General features: G+C 44.1%; 1 protein-coding gene across 6 annotated transcripts in view; it reads right to left on the bottom strand.

The window, feature by feature from the left end:
- Positions 1–16,283, bottom strand: part of ARHGEF12 (Rho guanine nucleotide exchange factor 12) — a 210,500-nt gene that overhangs the window by 86,438 nt on the left and 107,779 nt on the right. For all 6 annotated transcript variants that reach the window (XM_070426256.1, XM_070426251.1, XM_070426252.1 and 3 more), the window contains one exon: positions 9,572–9,646. In XM_070426256.1, the coding sequence (XP_070282357.1) occupies positions 9,572–9,646 (75 nt within the window). The remainder of the gene's footprint in view (positions 1–9,571; positions 9,647–16,283) is intronic.

Here is a 16,283-nt window from a genome sequence, read left to right as displayed (position 1 = left end):
AAATTAAAATTTAAAGCGATCACATAAAACACTGCTACAGAAACAAAAACGACAAAATTACAAAAATACAGATCTTATTCCATGAAATAGAACATCCATTTGTCAATTCATTGTGTAAAATTCAGCATGAAATAGGCAGTGTAGAGGCATCTATATATAAAAAAGCTCAGTGACTGTTACGGCGGAATGACCAGAATGACCAGTCGCTATGATGTGTACTGACCACCAGGGGGCAGATGCTCAATGCAGGAGCTGCCTCCTGGTGGACAGTGCACACCCACAGCAGGAGCACCACTCAGCCAGAAGCCGGGCTCATGGCTGGCGAGCGCAGCGGTGGTGGTGGGAGCCTCTCTTGCCTCCAAGGCAATGCCAAGGATGGTAAGCCAAGGGGTAAGGAGTGAGCAGGTGGAGGTAAGGAGTGAGCAGGTGAAGGTGAGGAGGGAGCAGGTGGGAGCTGAGGAGGGAGCAGGTGGGAGGTTAGGAGGGAGCAGGTGGAGGTTAGGAGGGAGCAGGTGGGAGGTTAGGAGGGAGCAGGTGGGAGCTGAGGAGGGAGCAGGTGGGAGGTTAGGAGGGAACAGGTGGAAGGTTAGGAGGGAACAGGTAGGAGGTTAGGAGGGAGCAGGTGGAGGTGAGGAGGAAGTAGGTGGGAGGTTAGGAGGGAGCAGGTGGAGGTGAGGAGGGAGCAGGTGGAGGTTAGGAGGGAGCAGGTGGAGGTTAGGAGGGAGCAGGTGGAGGTTAGGAGGGAGCAGGTGGGAGGTTAGGAGGGAGCAGGTGGGAGGTTAGGAGGGAGCAGGTGGAGGTTAGGAGGGAGCAGGTGGGAGGTTAGGAGGGAGCAGGTGGGAGGTGAGGAGGGAGCAGGTGGGAGGTTAGGAGGGAGCAGGTGGAGGTTAGGAGGGAGCAGGTGGGAGGTTAGGGGGGAGCAGGTGGGAGGTGAGGAGGGAGCAGGTGGGAGGTGAGGAGGGAGCAGGTGGGAGGTTAGGGGGGAGCAGGTGGGAGGTGAGGAGGGAGCAGGTGGGAGGTGAGGAGGGAGCAGGTGGAGGTGAGGAGGGAGCAGGTGGAGGTGAGGAGGAAGTAGGTGGGAGGTTAGGAGGGAGCAGGTGGAGGTGAGGAGGGAGCAGGTGGAGGTTAGGAGGGAGCAGGTGGAGGTTAGGAGGGAGCAGGTGGAGGTTAGGAGGGAGCAGGTGGGAGGTTAGGAGGGAGCAGGTGGGAGGTTAGGAGGGAGCAGGTGGAGGTTAGGAGGGAGCAGGTGGGAGGTTAGGAGGGAGCAGGTGGGAGGTGAGGAGGGAGCAGGTGGGAGGTTAGGAGGGAGCAGGTGGAGGTTAGGAGGGAGCAGGTGGGAGGTTAGGGGGGAGCAGGTGGGAGGTGAGGAGGGAGCAGGTGGGAGGTGAGGAGGGAGCAGGTGGGAGGTTAGGGGGGAGCAGGTGGGAGGTGAGGAGGGAGCAGGTGGGAGGTGAGGAGGGAGCAGGTGGAGGTGAGGAGGGAGCAGGTGGGAGGTTAGGGGGGAGCAGGTGGGAGGTGAGGAGGGAGCAGGTGGAGGTGAGGAGGGAGCAGGTGGAGGTTAGGAGGGAGCAGGTGGAGGTTAGGAGGGAGCAGGTGGAGGTTAGGAGGGAGCAGGTGGGAGGTTAGGAGGGAGCAGGTGGAGGTTAGGAGGGAGCAGGTGGGAGGTTAGGAGGGAGCAGGTGGAGGTTAGGAGGGAGCAGGTGGGAGGTGAGGAGGGAGCAGGTGGGAGGTTAGGAGGGAGCAGGTGGAGGTTAGGAGGGAGCAGGTGGGAGGTTAGGAGGGAGCAGGTGGAGGTTAGGAGGGAGCAGGTGGGAGGTGAGGAGGGAGCAGGTGGGAGGTTAGGGGGGAGCAGGTGGAGGTTAGGAGGGAGCAGGTGGGAGGTGAGGAGGGAGCAGGTGGGAGGTTAGGAGGGAGCAGGTGGGAGGTTAGGAGGGAGCAGGTGGGAGGTGAGGAGGGAGCAGGTGGGAGGTTAGGAGGGAGCAGGTGGGAGGTGAGGAGGGAGCAAGTGGGAGGTTAGGAGCAAGAGGTCCCAGATTGGGAGAGAAATGTCACCGCAGGGGTCCCGGATTACAAGGGGGCGCAGGCCAGGCTGATGGACACCTCCCTCCCATGCACGAATTTTGTGCATTAGGCCTCTAGTTAATGTATAATGTAAAAAATATGGGATGTTTAAAGACCACAAATATTAAATTCAAAGACCCCAGAGTATGAAGAAAAGTAAAACTTTTGGAAGAAATAGAAAAGAATGAAGGTGGCTTAAATCTGACAGCCACTGAGCCAAGAGAGTGGGGCTATAAAGCTTGGGAGCCATCTGCGAAGTAGTCATAACTGAAACAAGCTCAAATTAAGTAAATGACATGTCACTAGTTTCTCCTCCCTAAGTGTTCCCCAACACTATGTATTTGCATCTGCTAAACTGGAGCAGCCCAGGGCGCACTTCACTCAGGGTGAGGAGTGCACTGAGCGACCCCGGGCAGCCTGCCCCGCTCCGCACTGAGGCGGGGAGGGGGGAACTGGAGCAAACCAGTGCGCACCTGGCTGCGGCCCACAAGACAGCGAGGACTGTGCTTAGGATGCTCTACCCTAAGCCCGGTGCCTTGCTGCCGGGCAACATGGAGTCACCCGGCGCGTGCCCCACTCCGGTCACAGGGAGTTCTGACTGCGACCCAGAGCAACCCACACCCGCTTCTCCCCGGCCCCTGAGACAGTCCTGCGGGGGCGACCTGGAGGGACCCAGCACACGCCTCACTGGAGAGCACTGCCAGGGCGACCTGGAGCAAGCAGGTGTCCCCAGCCAGAGGCCACAGGACTGCGCTGCAAGTGCGCTGGCAGAGGGGCCTAGGGTGCCACCCTGCCACAGGTGCCAGGGCCGCTCAGCCAATTACATGCCAGAGAGCTCTGGACCCTCACAGGTAGTCGCACACCACAGGAACTACGCACAGGCTCCCACCACCCTGAACACCTTAGCAGAAACTGAGGGACCAGGTCCGTAGGAGAAGGGGATACAACTCAGAGCAGAGACAATAAAGGCGTGAGACACCAGGCAGACCCTGCCTCTGGGCTAACGAGTCCCAGACCACTGCCCTGAGGGTCTTCACCCTCTCAAACCCCAAGAGGGTGCCCAGGGCCAGAAAGAGAAAGCAAAAATGGGGAGACAGCCCTAACCGGTGTGCTCAGTGGATAGAGCATTGGCCTGCGGACTGAAAGGTCCCAGGTTCGATTCCGGTCAAGGGCACGTACCTTCGTTGTGGGCACATCCCCAGTAGGAGGCGTGCAGGAGGCAGCTGATCGATGTTTCTCTCTCATCAATGTTTCTAACTCTCTATCCCCTCTCCCTTCCTCTCTGCAAAAAATCAGTAAAATATACATTTAAAAAAAATGGGGAGACAAAGACACAACTCCCCAAGGAAAGAAAAGGAGGAAGTGCTGTGGGGAAGCACGGGACGCGGTTGGAAGGTCTGTGAGGAGGGTGCTCCGAAAGGTTGGGGGCCTCTGGGGGGGGGGGGGGGGGGGGGCACGACCTTGCTGAAGGCACAGTCCCTACCTCGACTTTTCCAAACAAGTCCGAGCCCGGGGTGTTTTGCTAGAATCCCTATGTTTAGTCTTTAAAGACCCCACCTTGTGGAAACACATACTTTCTCAAGGCTACTTACCCTGCTAACTGTGTCTAGAGCTCAATTTTAGTTCTCGCTGTAATGACAATAAAAGCCAAAGGAGGCTGGTGAACAGGGCTGCTTGGCAGTGACAGCCAGGCAGTGCCTTAGCCTCTCTTTCACAAAAACTGTGTTAGAGCAACCTGTTCTGTCGGGGTGCCCTGTGTGAGTACCAAGGAATGCAACAAAGAAAACCAAAGAGTAAGAAAATGAAAGTAACTGCAGGAAGTCACTGGAGCCGCTTGGGATTTCCAAGTTTGAGGGAATTGTCTCTCAGCTAAGGAATTCACTACCTCTGTTATGCTTCTTAAGAATGTAAGTTTTCCATTAGAAAAATAAGCCTAATTCTGAAAGTAAGGAAAAAAAGTTTTTTCTGTATTTGCCTAGGAAAGCAAAGGTTTTATATATATATATTATTAAAATAACTTATATTAATCAGGAAGTTGATTACTTTAAATGAATAGATTACTTAATACTCTTTAATAATAATAATAATATATATTGAGTGAGAAAGATGGTGACCGGCAAGACGGTAGGGAGGGAGAGTGTGAGAGTGAGGGAGCGATAGAGGAGTGTGTGGACCTGTGTGGTGTGTGTGAGTGAAATAGGGACAGTTAGATCCTACAGGTCTGCCAAGGGGCTGCCAAAACAGGCAGTCTTAGATGGCGAAACCCTGCTGCTACCGCAAACACTCTGGGGTCGGCCAGCACGGTCACAGAGACCACGCCATCTTGAAGAACAGAACGCTTGAGACCAGGATCCTAACCTCGCCACTACCCAATCTGGTCTCGGACGCAAACCGGGACCCTACAGCCACTTGGGTAAAAGACCTGCGACCACAGCTGCAGACCCATGGACACTAAGACCCCAGGCACCCCGGCCACAGATTTCTGTGATTCACAGAGCCATTCCCCCTCCCCAGGCAGAGAAGCATCAAACAGACTGTCAAACTACAGCAGGAATGCTGGGAGGGTTCGGGCGGGGTGGGTGGGTGGGTGGGTGGGTGGTGGTGCTAAGAGATCAACCGAAGGACTTATATGCACGCACGTAAGCATAACCAATGGACACAAGACACTGGGGGGGAGGGAGGGGAGGACATGTGCCAGGGGGTTTGTGGGGGGATAGGAAAGGCCAGGGGAAGGTCAATGAGGGAAAAAAGGAGACATATATACTACTATTTGTAATATTTTAAACAATAAAATAAAATTTAAAAATAAACACATAAATAATCCCCTCCTCCTCCAAAAAAAAATAGTAATAATAGTATATAATGTACTTGACTACATTCCCAGGGTTTAAATTTTAAGATTTGCTTTCTCTCCTTACAAAGAAAAATTTTATGCTTAAGGTATATGGGAAGCTCTGTCAAATAAGGAAGTGACATTTGTATTCTATTTATATATACATATTAAATAGATTCTAATATGCTTTCATTTATAACTAAGTGTTATAAGTTATAATATTGTGGAATATTGTGTTTTGCAAAAACGACAAGATTCCAAAGTAACTAAATTTATAGAAATACTAGCAAGAAAAATCAGGAGAAAAAGAATTTGATTATAGGACTAAATGAACTAAAAATAATTATAGTTTTAGTAATTATGTTCTAATAGAAATCTAATTTCTTCAAAACAGGACATAAGTCAGTTTCCAATTGTAGTTTTATTAACCAAAACTTTGCTGGGATGTCATGTCTGAGAGAGACAGGCCAGGACTCTGGATGTCACCGGGAAGCTCTGAGGAATGAAGACCCACTGAAGCTGATAAGCCCCTTGGATAAATGGCCTGGTACCTTGCTTGGTCACATGGCTCACGGCAGCTTTTCCAGGTAAGGAACGAAGGTTGCTTTCCTGAGAGATGGCATGAAAGACATCTCAAGACACCTGTGGGGACCTCAACTTGAGGACTGCACCCCAATTCTGTAGGTACTGCAGGTGAAGAAGCCTGATGGCAACTTCAGGCTTGGCTTCTTTGCCCTGGGAGTAAACTTTCTCATGAGATTCCAGCAAAGCATATTTTTTTTTAAAAAAACCTGTATAATCAACTGTTATTCTTGTTATGTTCATGCAAACAATCAGGCCAAATTATAACTATACTTAATACAGTACATAAATTAGCCTTTCATAAAAATAAGGATGATTTTAGGGAGAAAAAATGTTTCAACAGGAAATTATTAGAAACTGTTCTAACTTTTGTCCAATTAATACTAAATTTTATAACTCAGTTTGTCTCCAACAGATTACAAGCCCTACTTACACCTAGGGAATACCACATCTAGGCACCACTGCCACCTCCTTCTGTGCCCAGGCCTCATCATCCCTCTGACAGAGAGCAAGGATCTCTTAGCTCTGAGAGAAACCTCTGACCCACCTTAGCACAAAGCAGTTTCAGAAGAAACTGGTATCCCCTTTCCCTGAAAGAACTCAGAGCCAAGATCCTTAAGGGGGATGTAGCAGGCAGTTAGACAGACATGAGCGGAGCAAGGACGATGGGCCAACAGGAGGGTAAAGAGACAGACTCTGAGACATGCTTCTCACCATCCAGCTGCTCTGAAGCTGGGAATAGAGGAACCTGTGTAGAACTGACCTTTAATCATAACTAATAATTAGAAGGAATTTATAGTTTTTGTATAATAGAAGGTATAAAGATAAAGAAAAAAGAAAGTGAAGTCGATAAACTGAAAGGGTATGTGTAAGTTACAGAAGATATATATAAGTTACAGAAGGTATATATAAGTTATAAAAGGTATATGTAAATTTTAAAAGGTATGTATAAGTTACAGAGGGTCTCTACAAGTAAAGAAGAACTAAAGTTGAGGAAGTAAAATTGTGAGAAGAGATGTAAAGAAAGGAATATAACAGGAAGAGAGGAAATTAGAGTAGTAATACTAAAGAATAATTGTGAAAGTTATAAGAATGTTTATAAAGGTCAAAAAGGTTTACAAAGAGAAATCTTAAAAGGAATTATAAGTATACTAAATAACAAATCTAATAAATAGAGCACCTAAATTAATCGGAAAAGTAATCATATTTTAAATCTTAGAACACATATCCTTATATGTGAATAGGGGGGTTAGGTTTTTCCTAAAGTTTTCTTTTCAAGGCCTGTTTGAAGTAATTAGAGAGGTAATTCAGCTATGAATCCAGCAAACAGAACCGATAAGCATGGTCAGACTGACCCCCAGAAGTCAACATCATCTCATCGCCTGACAATAGCTCTGTCTACAGACCACAGGCCTGCAAGTAGCTACATTCCGCACCCTCGCCCCTTCTCCTTTATAATCCTGTCCCCTACACCTCGCTAGAAGGCAAGATTTAATGCTTGTAAGCACCCTGTCTTCTTAATTAGACTAACCATTGCTGTCGTTGCAATTCTCTGTTTTTCTTATAGTCTACAAAATCAGAAATCGACCTAGAAAAAAATCTCCAGAAATTCATATGGAATAAAAAAAGACTCCGAAGACCCGCAGCAATCTGGAGAAAGAAGAACAAAATTGGAGGGACCACAATACCAAATATCAAGCTATACTACAAAGCCACTGTTCTTACAACTGTCTGGTCCTGGCATAAGGAACAGACATATAGACCAATGGAACAGAACAGAGAACCCAGAAATCAACACAAGCAATTATGTTCAATTAATATCTGACAAAGGAGACAAGAGCACACAATGGAGTCAAGACAGTCTTTTCAATAAATGGTGCTGGGAAAATTGGACGGATACATACAAAAAATGAAACTAGATCACCAACTAACACCATACACAAATATAAACTCAAAATGGATAAAGGACTTGAATGTAAGATGGGAAACCATAAAAATCTTAGAAGAATCCATAGACAGCAAAATATCAGACATATGTCGGAGAAATAAAAACTAAGGAGAAAATACACAAATGGGACTACATCGAAATAAAAAGCGTCTGCAAAGCAAAAAGAAACGTCAACAAAACAACATGAAAGCCCACTGCATGGGAGAACATATTTGCCAATGTTATCACTGATAAGAATTTAATCTCCAACATTTACAGGGAACTCATACAACTTAACAAAAGGAAGATAAACAATCGAATCAAAAAATGGGCAAATGACCTAAATAGACACTTTTCGAAAGAGGACATACAGAAGGCCAAGAGACATATGAAGACATGCTCAAAGTCACTGATCATCAGAGAGATGCAAATCAAAACGACAATGAGGTACCATCTCACACCTGTCAGAATGGCTATCATCAACAAATAAACAAATGACAAGTGCTGGCGAGGATGTGGAAAAAAAAGGAACACTCGTGCACTGCTGGTGGGAATGCAGACTTGTGCAGCCACTGTGGAGAACAGTATGGAGTTTCCTCAAAAAATTAAAAATGGAACTCCCACTTGACCCAGTGATCCCACTTCTAGGAATATATCTCAAGAAACCAGAAACACCAATCAGAAAGGATATATGAACCCCTATGTTCATAGCAGCACAATTTACCACAGCTAAGATTTGAAAACAGCCTAAGTGCCCATCAGCAGAAGAGTGGATTAGAAAACTGTGGTACATCTACACGATGGAATACTACACTGCTGTAAAAAAGAAGGAACTCTTACCATTAGCAACAGCATGGATGGAACTGGAGAGCATTATGCTAAGTGAAATAAGCCAGTCAGAGAAAGATAAATATCACATTATCTCACTCAAATGTGGGATATAATGATCAACATAAACTGATGAACAAAAACAGATCCAGAGACAGAGAAGCATCGAACAGACCGTCAAACCTCAGAAGGAAGACAGGTGGGGGACAAAGGGGAGGAGGGTGCAGAGATCAACCAAAGGACTTATATGCATGAACAATGGATACAGACAGTAAGGGGCGAGGGCACGTGCTGGGGGTGGGAGTGGTAGGGGAGAGGTCAATGGAGGGAAAAGGAGACATATGTAATACTATATGTAATACTATAAACAATAAAGAATTAAAGAAAAAAAAGACCTGAAAGAACTTGAATAGTATGTGTGCAGCCATGATCAGAGGAGCATTATTCACAACAGCCAGGAGATAGAAACCGCCCAAGTGCTCACTGACAAATGGATAAACAAAATGGGTTCATACAGACAATGGATTATTATTCAGCCTTAACAGGACAAACATTCTTTTTTTTTAATATTTTATTGATTTTTTACAGAGAGGAAGGGAGAGAGATAGAGAGTTAGAAACATCGATGAGAGAGAAACATCGATCAGCTGCCTCCTGCACATCTCCTACTGGGGATGTGCCCGCAACCCAGGTACATGCGCTTGACCGGAATCGAACCTGGGACCTTTCAGTCCGCAGGCCGATGCTCTATCCACTGAGCCAAACCGGTTTCGGCCAGGACAAACATTCTGACACTAGCTGCAACAGAGATGAGTCATGAAGACACTATGCTAAGTGAGACAGGGTGGTCAACACAAGGACAATTACTGTGGGATCCCACTGCCCTGGGTTCTCGGGGAGTCATATTCCCAGAGGCAGAAAGAGAAGGGGGGTTGCCAGAGGCCAGAGGGAGAGGGTGATTTCGAGTTAGTGTGCAAGTCTCGGCTGCGGGAAGATGAAAGTTCTGAGATGAATGCTGTGATACTGCACAACGTGAAAGGAACTTGATGCCAATGAGCTGTACACTTAAAAAGAATCACTGGTAAATTTTATGTTATGTATATTTTACTACAATAAAAAGTCATTAAACCACCTAATAACACTGACTATGAAGTGCCTCTCCATTTATAAAAAAAATTAAGTTGTTTTAAAGTTTAAGCTTTCTCTCAAAAAAACAAACAAAACACAAACACAAAAAACAAAAAAACAAACAAACAAAAAAACCAACAAAAAACAAATAGCAGACATGGCTGTCACTTTAAGCATTTGAAAAGCACTACATTTCACAGGTTTTATACTCACAGTGTCCTGAATTACTTCATTTTTCTCCATGTTTTCCTCTAGATAAACCCTCTCTTTCAGGCAGCTCTTAGGACTCTAATTAAAAAGAAAAAGAAGAAAGGTATTTAGTTCATTTCAACAGGCTCACTAAAGGAGAGTAAAAAAATAACGTGGAAAAAGAATCTTCTGAATTTCATCTATGTATTTGAAATTACTAAATATCTTTTATATAATATCTGGCTTTGTTAATTTTTTCCTGACTTTAGCAAATCACTTATTCTCTCAGCTTTCTAGTTTTATATTGAAGCCAGTAAAACAATATAGAACTATCCTGGCCAGTGCTGTTCAGTGGTTATAACATCAACCCGTGCACCAAAATGTCTCGGGTTCAATTCCCAGTCAAGGGCACATACCTGGGTTACAGGTTCCATTCCTGGCCAGGTCTCACAATTATGTTTCTCTCCCCTACTTCCTTCTTTTCTACTCTCTCAAAAAATCAATGGAAAAAATATCCTTCGGTGAGGATTAACAACAACAACATAATTACAAAAAACAAAATAGTTTTACTTTAACTCTGGGCCTGAGGGCACATTTCTACCAAATAAGTCTAACTAGATATATTACGTATCTCAAACTCATTATGTTAAAATCAATCTCTATCGTTATCCATCTCCTCTAATCCCCTCTGTCCCAAGATAAAAGCATTTTGAATTATTTATATGAATGAAATTAGCTTCTATTTTGCTGTTACTATCTTGTGTAAAACGGATGTATAGATTTTCATAAAATTTACATGGTATGTTTTCAATGACCTAATATAAACACAAATTCTCTGACATGCAGAATTTCAATTTAGGAGGGTGAGGAATACCCCAAAGCAATGGAGCCACTCTTCAGAGCGGCTGAAATGAGGCACAGAGATTTTGTGTGAATGCCAATAGGGACAATACATGCTCTCTATAGACACCAAATACCACGCAACAGAGAGACAGTAAAGCTGCCAGACCTACTGGGAGTCATGTCACAAGAATACAGAAGACAATTTGAGGAGACTCCATTGGCCAAAAAAAGAACAATTTAAGCATCAAAAAGAATAATGATTGCAATGGCCGAAACACACTAAGGAAGTATGTTAAAGTCTGTGGGAAACTGCCTATTGTCTTCTCCAGCAGAGAGGTGTGGACAAGGAGCCCAGAATGCTGGTGACCCTTGAGCCCTGGCAAAGGTCAGGGCAATGCACCCACGGTTTAGTCCAGACAATGGTAGCTGAAGCAACTTCCCCACCAGATAGATTATTATTTCTTTCTTTTTTTTTTTTTAAATATATTTTATTGATTTTTTACAGAGAGGAAGGGAGAAGGATAGAGAGTTAGAAACATCAATGAGAGAGAAACATCGATCAGCTGCCTCCTGCACATCTCCTACTGGGGATGTGCCCGCAACCCAGGTACATGCCCTTGACCGGAATTGAACCTGGGACCTTTCAGTCCGCAAGCCGACGCTCTATCCACTGAGCCAAACCGGTTTAGGCTAGATTATTATTTCTTGTCTCATCTCTTTCATTTGCGTGTGGTCCCTCTTCCTGAGCCCGAACCCTGAACCACACGGGGACATGGGGGGACAGTCACAAAAATCTATCAATTCAAAATATACACAAGAGTGAATGTACACACATCCCTACATTGGGGACCTCTGGAGTCTGTTAGGTAACAACTCTTCTGAAAACAGATTCATAAAGGAAAAGAATCAAGCATTTATACCACCCTTCCTGCATAAGCTATATTTTAGGGTAATCTAAAAACCAATAAGGGAAAACTATTCTTCATACAATAATTCCATGTAATCTAATCTAATAATAGACAAACATGGTAATTGACCATACCTCCACTATGCTAATCAGCAGGATACGCAAATTAACTGCCAACAAAGATGGCGGCTGGCAGCCACGCAGCTGAAGCGAGCAAGAGGCTTGCTTGCTCCAGTGATGGAGGAAGCCAAGGTTCCCCGCCTGCCACGGCCCAGCTCTGAGCTCCCCTCTAAGCAACAAAGTTGCAATTATAGAGGCTAAACAAACCCCAGATACCTGCTTTCAGCAGGCCGTGGCCTCAGAGCTGGAGTGGCAACAAAGTTTCAATTATAGAAGGTAAATAAATCCCAGAATAAAAAATAAAAGGAAAAAAGTAGAGGCTGGGAGCTTCCATTGCCAGCTTGGCCAGCCTGAAAACAGCCCTCAGCCCCTCATCCAGACTGGTCAGGCACCCCAGTGGGGACCCCCACCCTGAAGGGGGTATGACCAGCTGCAAACAGCCATCAGCCCCTCACCCAGACTGGCCAGGCACCCAAGCGGGACCCCCACCCTGATCCGGGACACCCTTCAGGGCAAACCAGCAGGCCCCCACCCGTGCACCACGCCTCTATCCTATATAGTAAAAGGGTAATATGCAAACTGACCCTAACAGCACAAAGATTGGGAATGACTGGTCACTATGACACACACTGACCACCAGGGAGCAGACGCTCAATTCAGGAACTGCCCTCTAGTGGTCAGTGAGCTCCCACATGGGGGAGCTCTGCTCAGCCACAAGCCAGGCTGATGGCTGCCAGTACAGCAGTGGTGGTGGGAGCCTCTCCCGCCTCCTCAGCAGAGCTAAGGATATCCGACTGCAGCTTAGGTCTACTCCCTGCTGGCAAGTGGACATCCCCCGAGGGCTGCCTGGCTGCCAGAGGGATGTCTGATTGCCATCTTAGGCCCAATCCCCTGGGGAGCGGGCCTAAGCCAGCAGGTGGTCATCCCCCGAGGGGTCCCAGACTGCGAGAGGGCACAGGCCAGGCTGAGAGGACCCCCTACCCCCCGCCCAGTGCACACATTTTTGTGTACTGGGCCTCTAGTATCTATAATAAAAGCATAATATGCTAATTAGACCAGATGTCCTTCCAGACGACTTTCTGGACGAAGCCGAGGCTGCGAGGGAAGTCCAGGTCCCAAGTGCTGGAGGGAAGCTGGTGCTGGCAGCTGGGGGAAGGAAGGGGTGCTCTTACACGAATTTTGTGCATCGGGCCTCTAGTGGGTAAATATTTTTATTAAGAATCTGTAATGATATTGCAGACTTATCCCACTGCCCCCCACTCAATGCCTGCCTCTCCCCCAACCTCCCCCTCTTTTTGCCTTCACTACACTATTGTCTCTGTCCATGGGATATGCATATAAGTTCCTTAGCTAATCCTTTCACCTTCTTTATCCAGTCACCCCGCCCCACTGCCCTCAGGAACTGGCCAGTCTATTCCTCGTATCCACGCTACTGATTCTATTTTACTCGTCACTTTATTTTATTCATTAGATTTCACATGAGTGAGATCATGTGATACTTGTCTTTCTCTGCCTGACTTATTTCACTTAGCATGATACTCTCCAGGTCTCTCCATGCTGTCACAAAGAATAAGAGATCCTTCTTTGTCACAGCTGCATAATAATCCATCATGTAAATGTACCACAGCTTTTCTATTCACTCATCTGCTGATGGGCACTTCGGCTGTTTCTAGATTTTACCTATTGTAAATTGTGCTACAAACACAGGGGTACATATGTCCTTTCTGATTGGTGTTTCTGGTTTCTTGGGATATATTCCTAGAAGTGGGATCACTGGGTCAAATGGCAGTTCCATATTTAACTTTTTGAGGAAACTCCATACTGTCTTCCATAGTGGCTGCACCAGTCTGCATTCCCACCAGCATGCAGGAGGATTCTGTTATCTCTGCATCCTCGCCAGCACTTGTTGATTTGTTGATGATAGCCATTCTGACAGGTGTGAGGTGGTATCGCATTGTAGTTTTGATTTGCACCTCTCTGATGATTAGTGACTTTGAGCATTTTTTTCATGTCTCTTGGTCTCTGTATGTCCTCTTTGGCAAAGTAACTATTGCCCATTTTTTAATTGGACTGTTTGTCTGCCTGCTGTTGAGTTGTATGAGTTCTTTACATATTTTGGAAATTAATCCCTTATGACATGTATCATTGGCAAGTATGTCCTTCCATGCAGTGGGTTCCCTTTTCATTTTTGTGGTTTCTTTTGCTGTGAAGAATAGAATCTTTTTAGCTTGATAGTTTGTTTTTCCTGAGTTTCCCTTGCCCTTGGAAACCTATTGGCAAAATGCTTCGAGAGATTTTACTGCCTATATTTTATTTGAGAATTTTTATGGTGTGGCAACTTACATTTAAGTCCTTTATCCATTTTGAGTTTATTCTGTATGGTGTTAGTTGGTGGTCTGGTTTCATTTTTTTGCATGTACCTGTCCAATTTTCCCAGCACCACTTATTGAAGAGACTGTCTTTACTCTAGTGCAGTGATGGCGAACCTTTTGAGCTCGGCATGTAAGCACTTTGAAAAACCCTAACTTAACTCTGGTACCGTGTCACATATAGAAATTTTTTGATATTTGCAACCATAGTAAAACAAAAAATTATATTTTTGATATTTATTTTATATATTTAAATGCCATTTAACAAAGAAAAATCAACCAAAAAAATGAGTTCGCGTGTCACCTCTGACACACGTGTCATAGGTTCGCCATCACTGCTCCAGTGTATGCTCTTGCCTCCTTTGTCACATAAAGACATGGTTGATTTCTGGGCTTTCTGTTCTGTTCTGTTGGTCTATATGCCTGTTCTTATGCCAGGACCAGGCTGTTTTGATTACTATGGCCTTGTAGTATAGTTTGATATCAGATTTGTCTGATCACTATGATAGACCTTCCAGTACTATGTTGAATAAGGGTGGTGAAAGCGGACATCCCTGATCTTAAGGGAAAATCTTTTAGTTTTGGCCCATTAAGTATGATGTTGGCTCTAGGTTTGTCATATATGGCCTTTATTAGGTTGAGGTAGGATCCCTCCATTACCACTTTGGTGAGAGTTTTTATCATAAATGGATGCTAGAGTTTACTGAATGCATCTATTGATATGATCACAGGATTTTTATCTTTCACTTTGTTTATGTGATGTATCAGATTTATTGAATTGTGAATATTGAACCAACCTTGCATTCTTGGAATAAATCTGACTCGATCATGGTGTATGATTTTTTAAAATGTATTGCTAGATCCAATTTGCTAATATTTTGTTGAGGATTTTAGCATCTATGTTCATCAGGGATACTGGCCTATAATTTTGTTTGCAGTGTCTTTATCTGGTTTTGATATTAAAATAATGTTGGTCTCCTAAAAAGAGCTTGGAAGTCTTCCCTCCTCTTGTATTTTTTGGAATAGTTTGAGGACAGGTGCTAGTTCTTTGAATGTTTGATAAAATTCTGTGAACCATCTGGTCCAGAACTTTTATTTGCAGAGAGTTTTTTATGGTTATGCTTCAATTTCATTAGTTTTCCATCTAGTCAGGTTTTTTTATTCTTCTTGATTTTTAGAAGATTGTATGTTTCCAAGACTTTGTCCATTTCACCCAAGTTGTCTATTTTGTCGGCAAATAGTTGTTCCTAATATGTTTTTTTACAATCCTTTGTATTTCTATAAGATGCTACCTCTCCTCTTTCACTTCTAATTTTATTTCTTTGGGTCCTCTCTCCTAGGTTCATCAATCTCATTTATCCTTTCAAAGAACCAGGTTTTGGATTCATTGATCTTTTGTATTTATTTTATTGTATTTCTTTAGTTTCTATATCATTTATTTGTGCTCTGGTCTTTATTATTTCCTTCTTTCTACTTACTCTGGCCTTTTCCTGCTGTTTTCTTTCCCAATTATTTTAGGTCCAGGGTTAGATTATTTACAAGAGATTTTTCTTGCTTCTTGAGGTAGGTCTACATGATAGGAACTTCCCTTTCAATACTGCTTTTGCTGTGTACCACAGATTTTGGGTAGTTGTGTATTCATTTTCATTTGTTTCTAGGTAATTTTTTTATTTCTTCCTTGATCTCATTGGTAACCCATTCATTCTTTAATAACATGCTATTTAGCCTCCATGTGTTTGAATATTACATGAGCTTTTTTATTGTGGTTGATTTCTAGTTTTATGCCATTATGATCCGAGACTATGCCTGATATGATTTCATTCTTCTTGAACTTGTTAAGATTATTTTGTGCCCTAGCATGTGATCTTTCTTTGAGAATGTTCCATGTGCACTTGAGAAGAATGTATATTCTGCTACTTTGGAATGAAATGTCTGTAAATATCAATTAAATCCATTTGATCTAGTGGGTTGTTCGAGATCATTGTTTGCTTGTTGATTTTTTGTCTGGAAGACCTATCCATTGATGACAGTGGGGTGTTAAAGTCCCCTACTATGATTGTATTGCTGGCAATTTCTCCCTTAAAGTCTACCCAAAGTTTTTTTTATATATATTTAGGTGCTTCTACATTGAGTGCATATACGTTTATGACGGTTATACCCTTTTGTTGAATCAATCTCTTTATTATTATGTAGTGACCTTCTCTGTCTCTTTTGTGGCCTTTATTTTGAAATCTATTTTGTCAGATATAAAATTGCTACTCCAGCATTTTGTTTGTTTCCATTTGCATGGAATATTTTTCCCACATGGCTGGTCTCAACAAAGTGGAAACTGAAATTCCAATATTCTATAAAAATGAGCAGAAAAAGAAAAAAATTTAAAATGCTCATTTAAAATATAAAACACTGATCGGTTCCTATAATCTTAATATAATTGAAACAAACATGGAAACCCATAAACTAAAAACAGCACATCTTAGCTTCAAAAAGACACATGTAG

This window comes from Myotis yumanensis, unplaced genomic scaffold (genome assembly GCF_028538775.1).
Source record: "Myotis yumanensis isolate MYYU_CA2020_CCGP unplaced genomic scaffold, mMyoYum1.0.hap1 SCAF_10, whole genome shotgun sequence".
NCBI classification, from domain to species: Eukaryota; Metazoa; Chordata; class Mammalia; order Chiroptera; family Vespertilionidae; genus Myotis; species Myotis yumanensis.
This window is presented reverse-complemented; position numbering and strand designations above follow the sequence as displayed.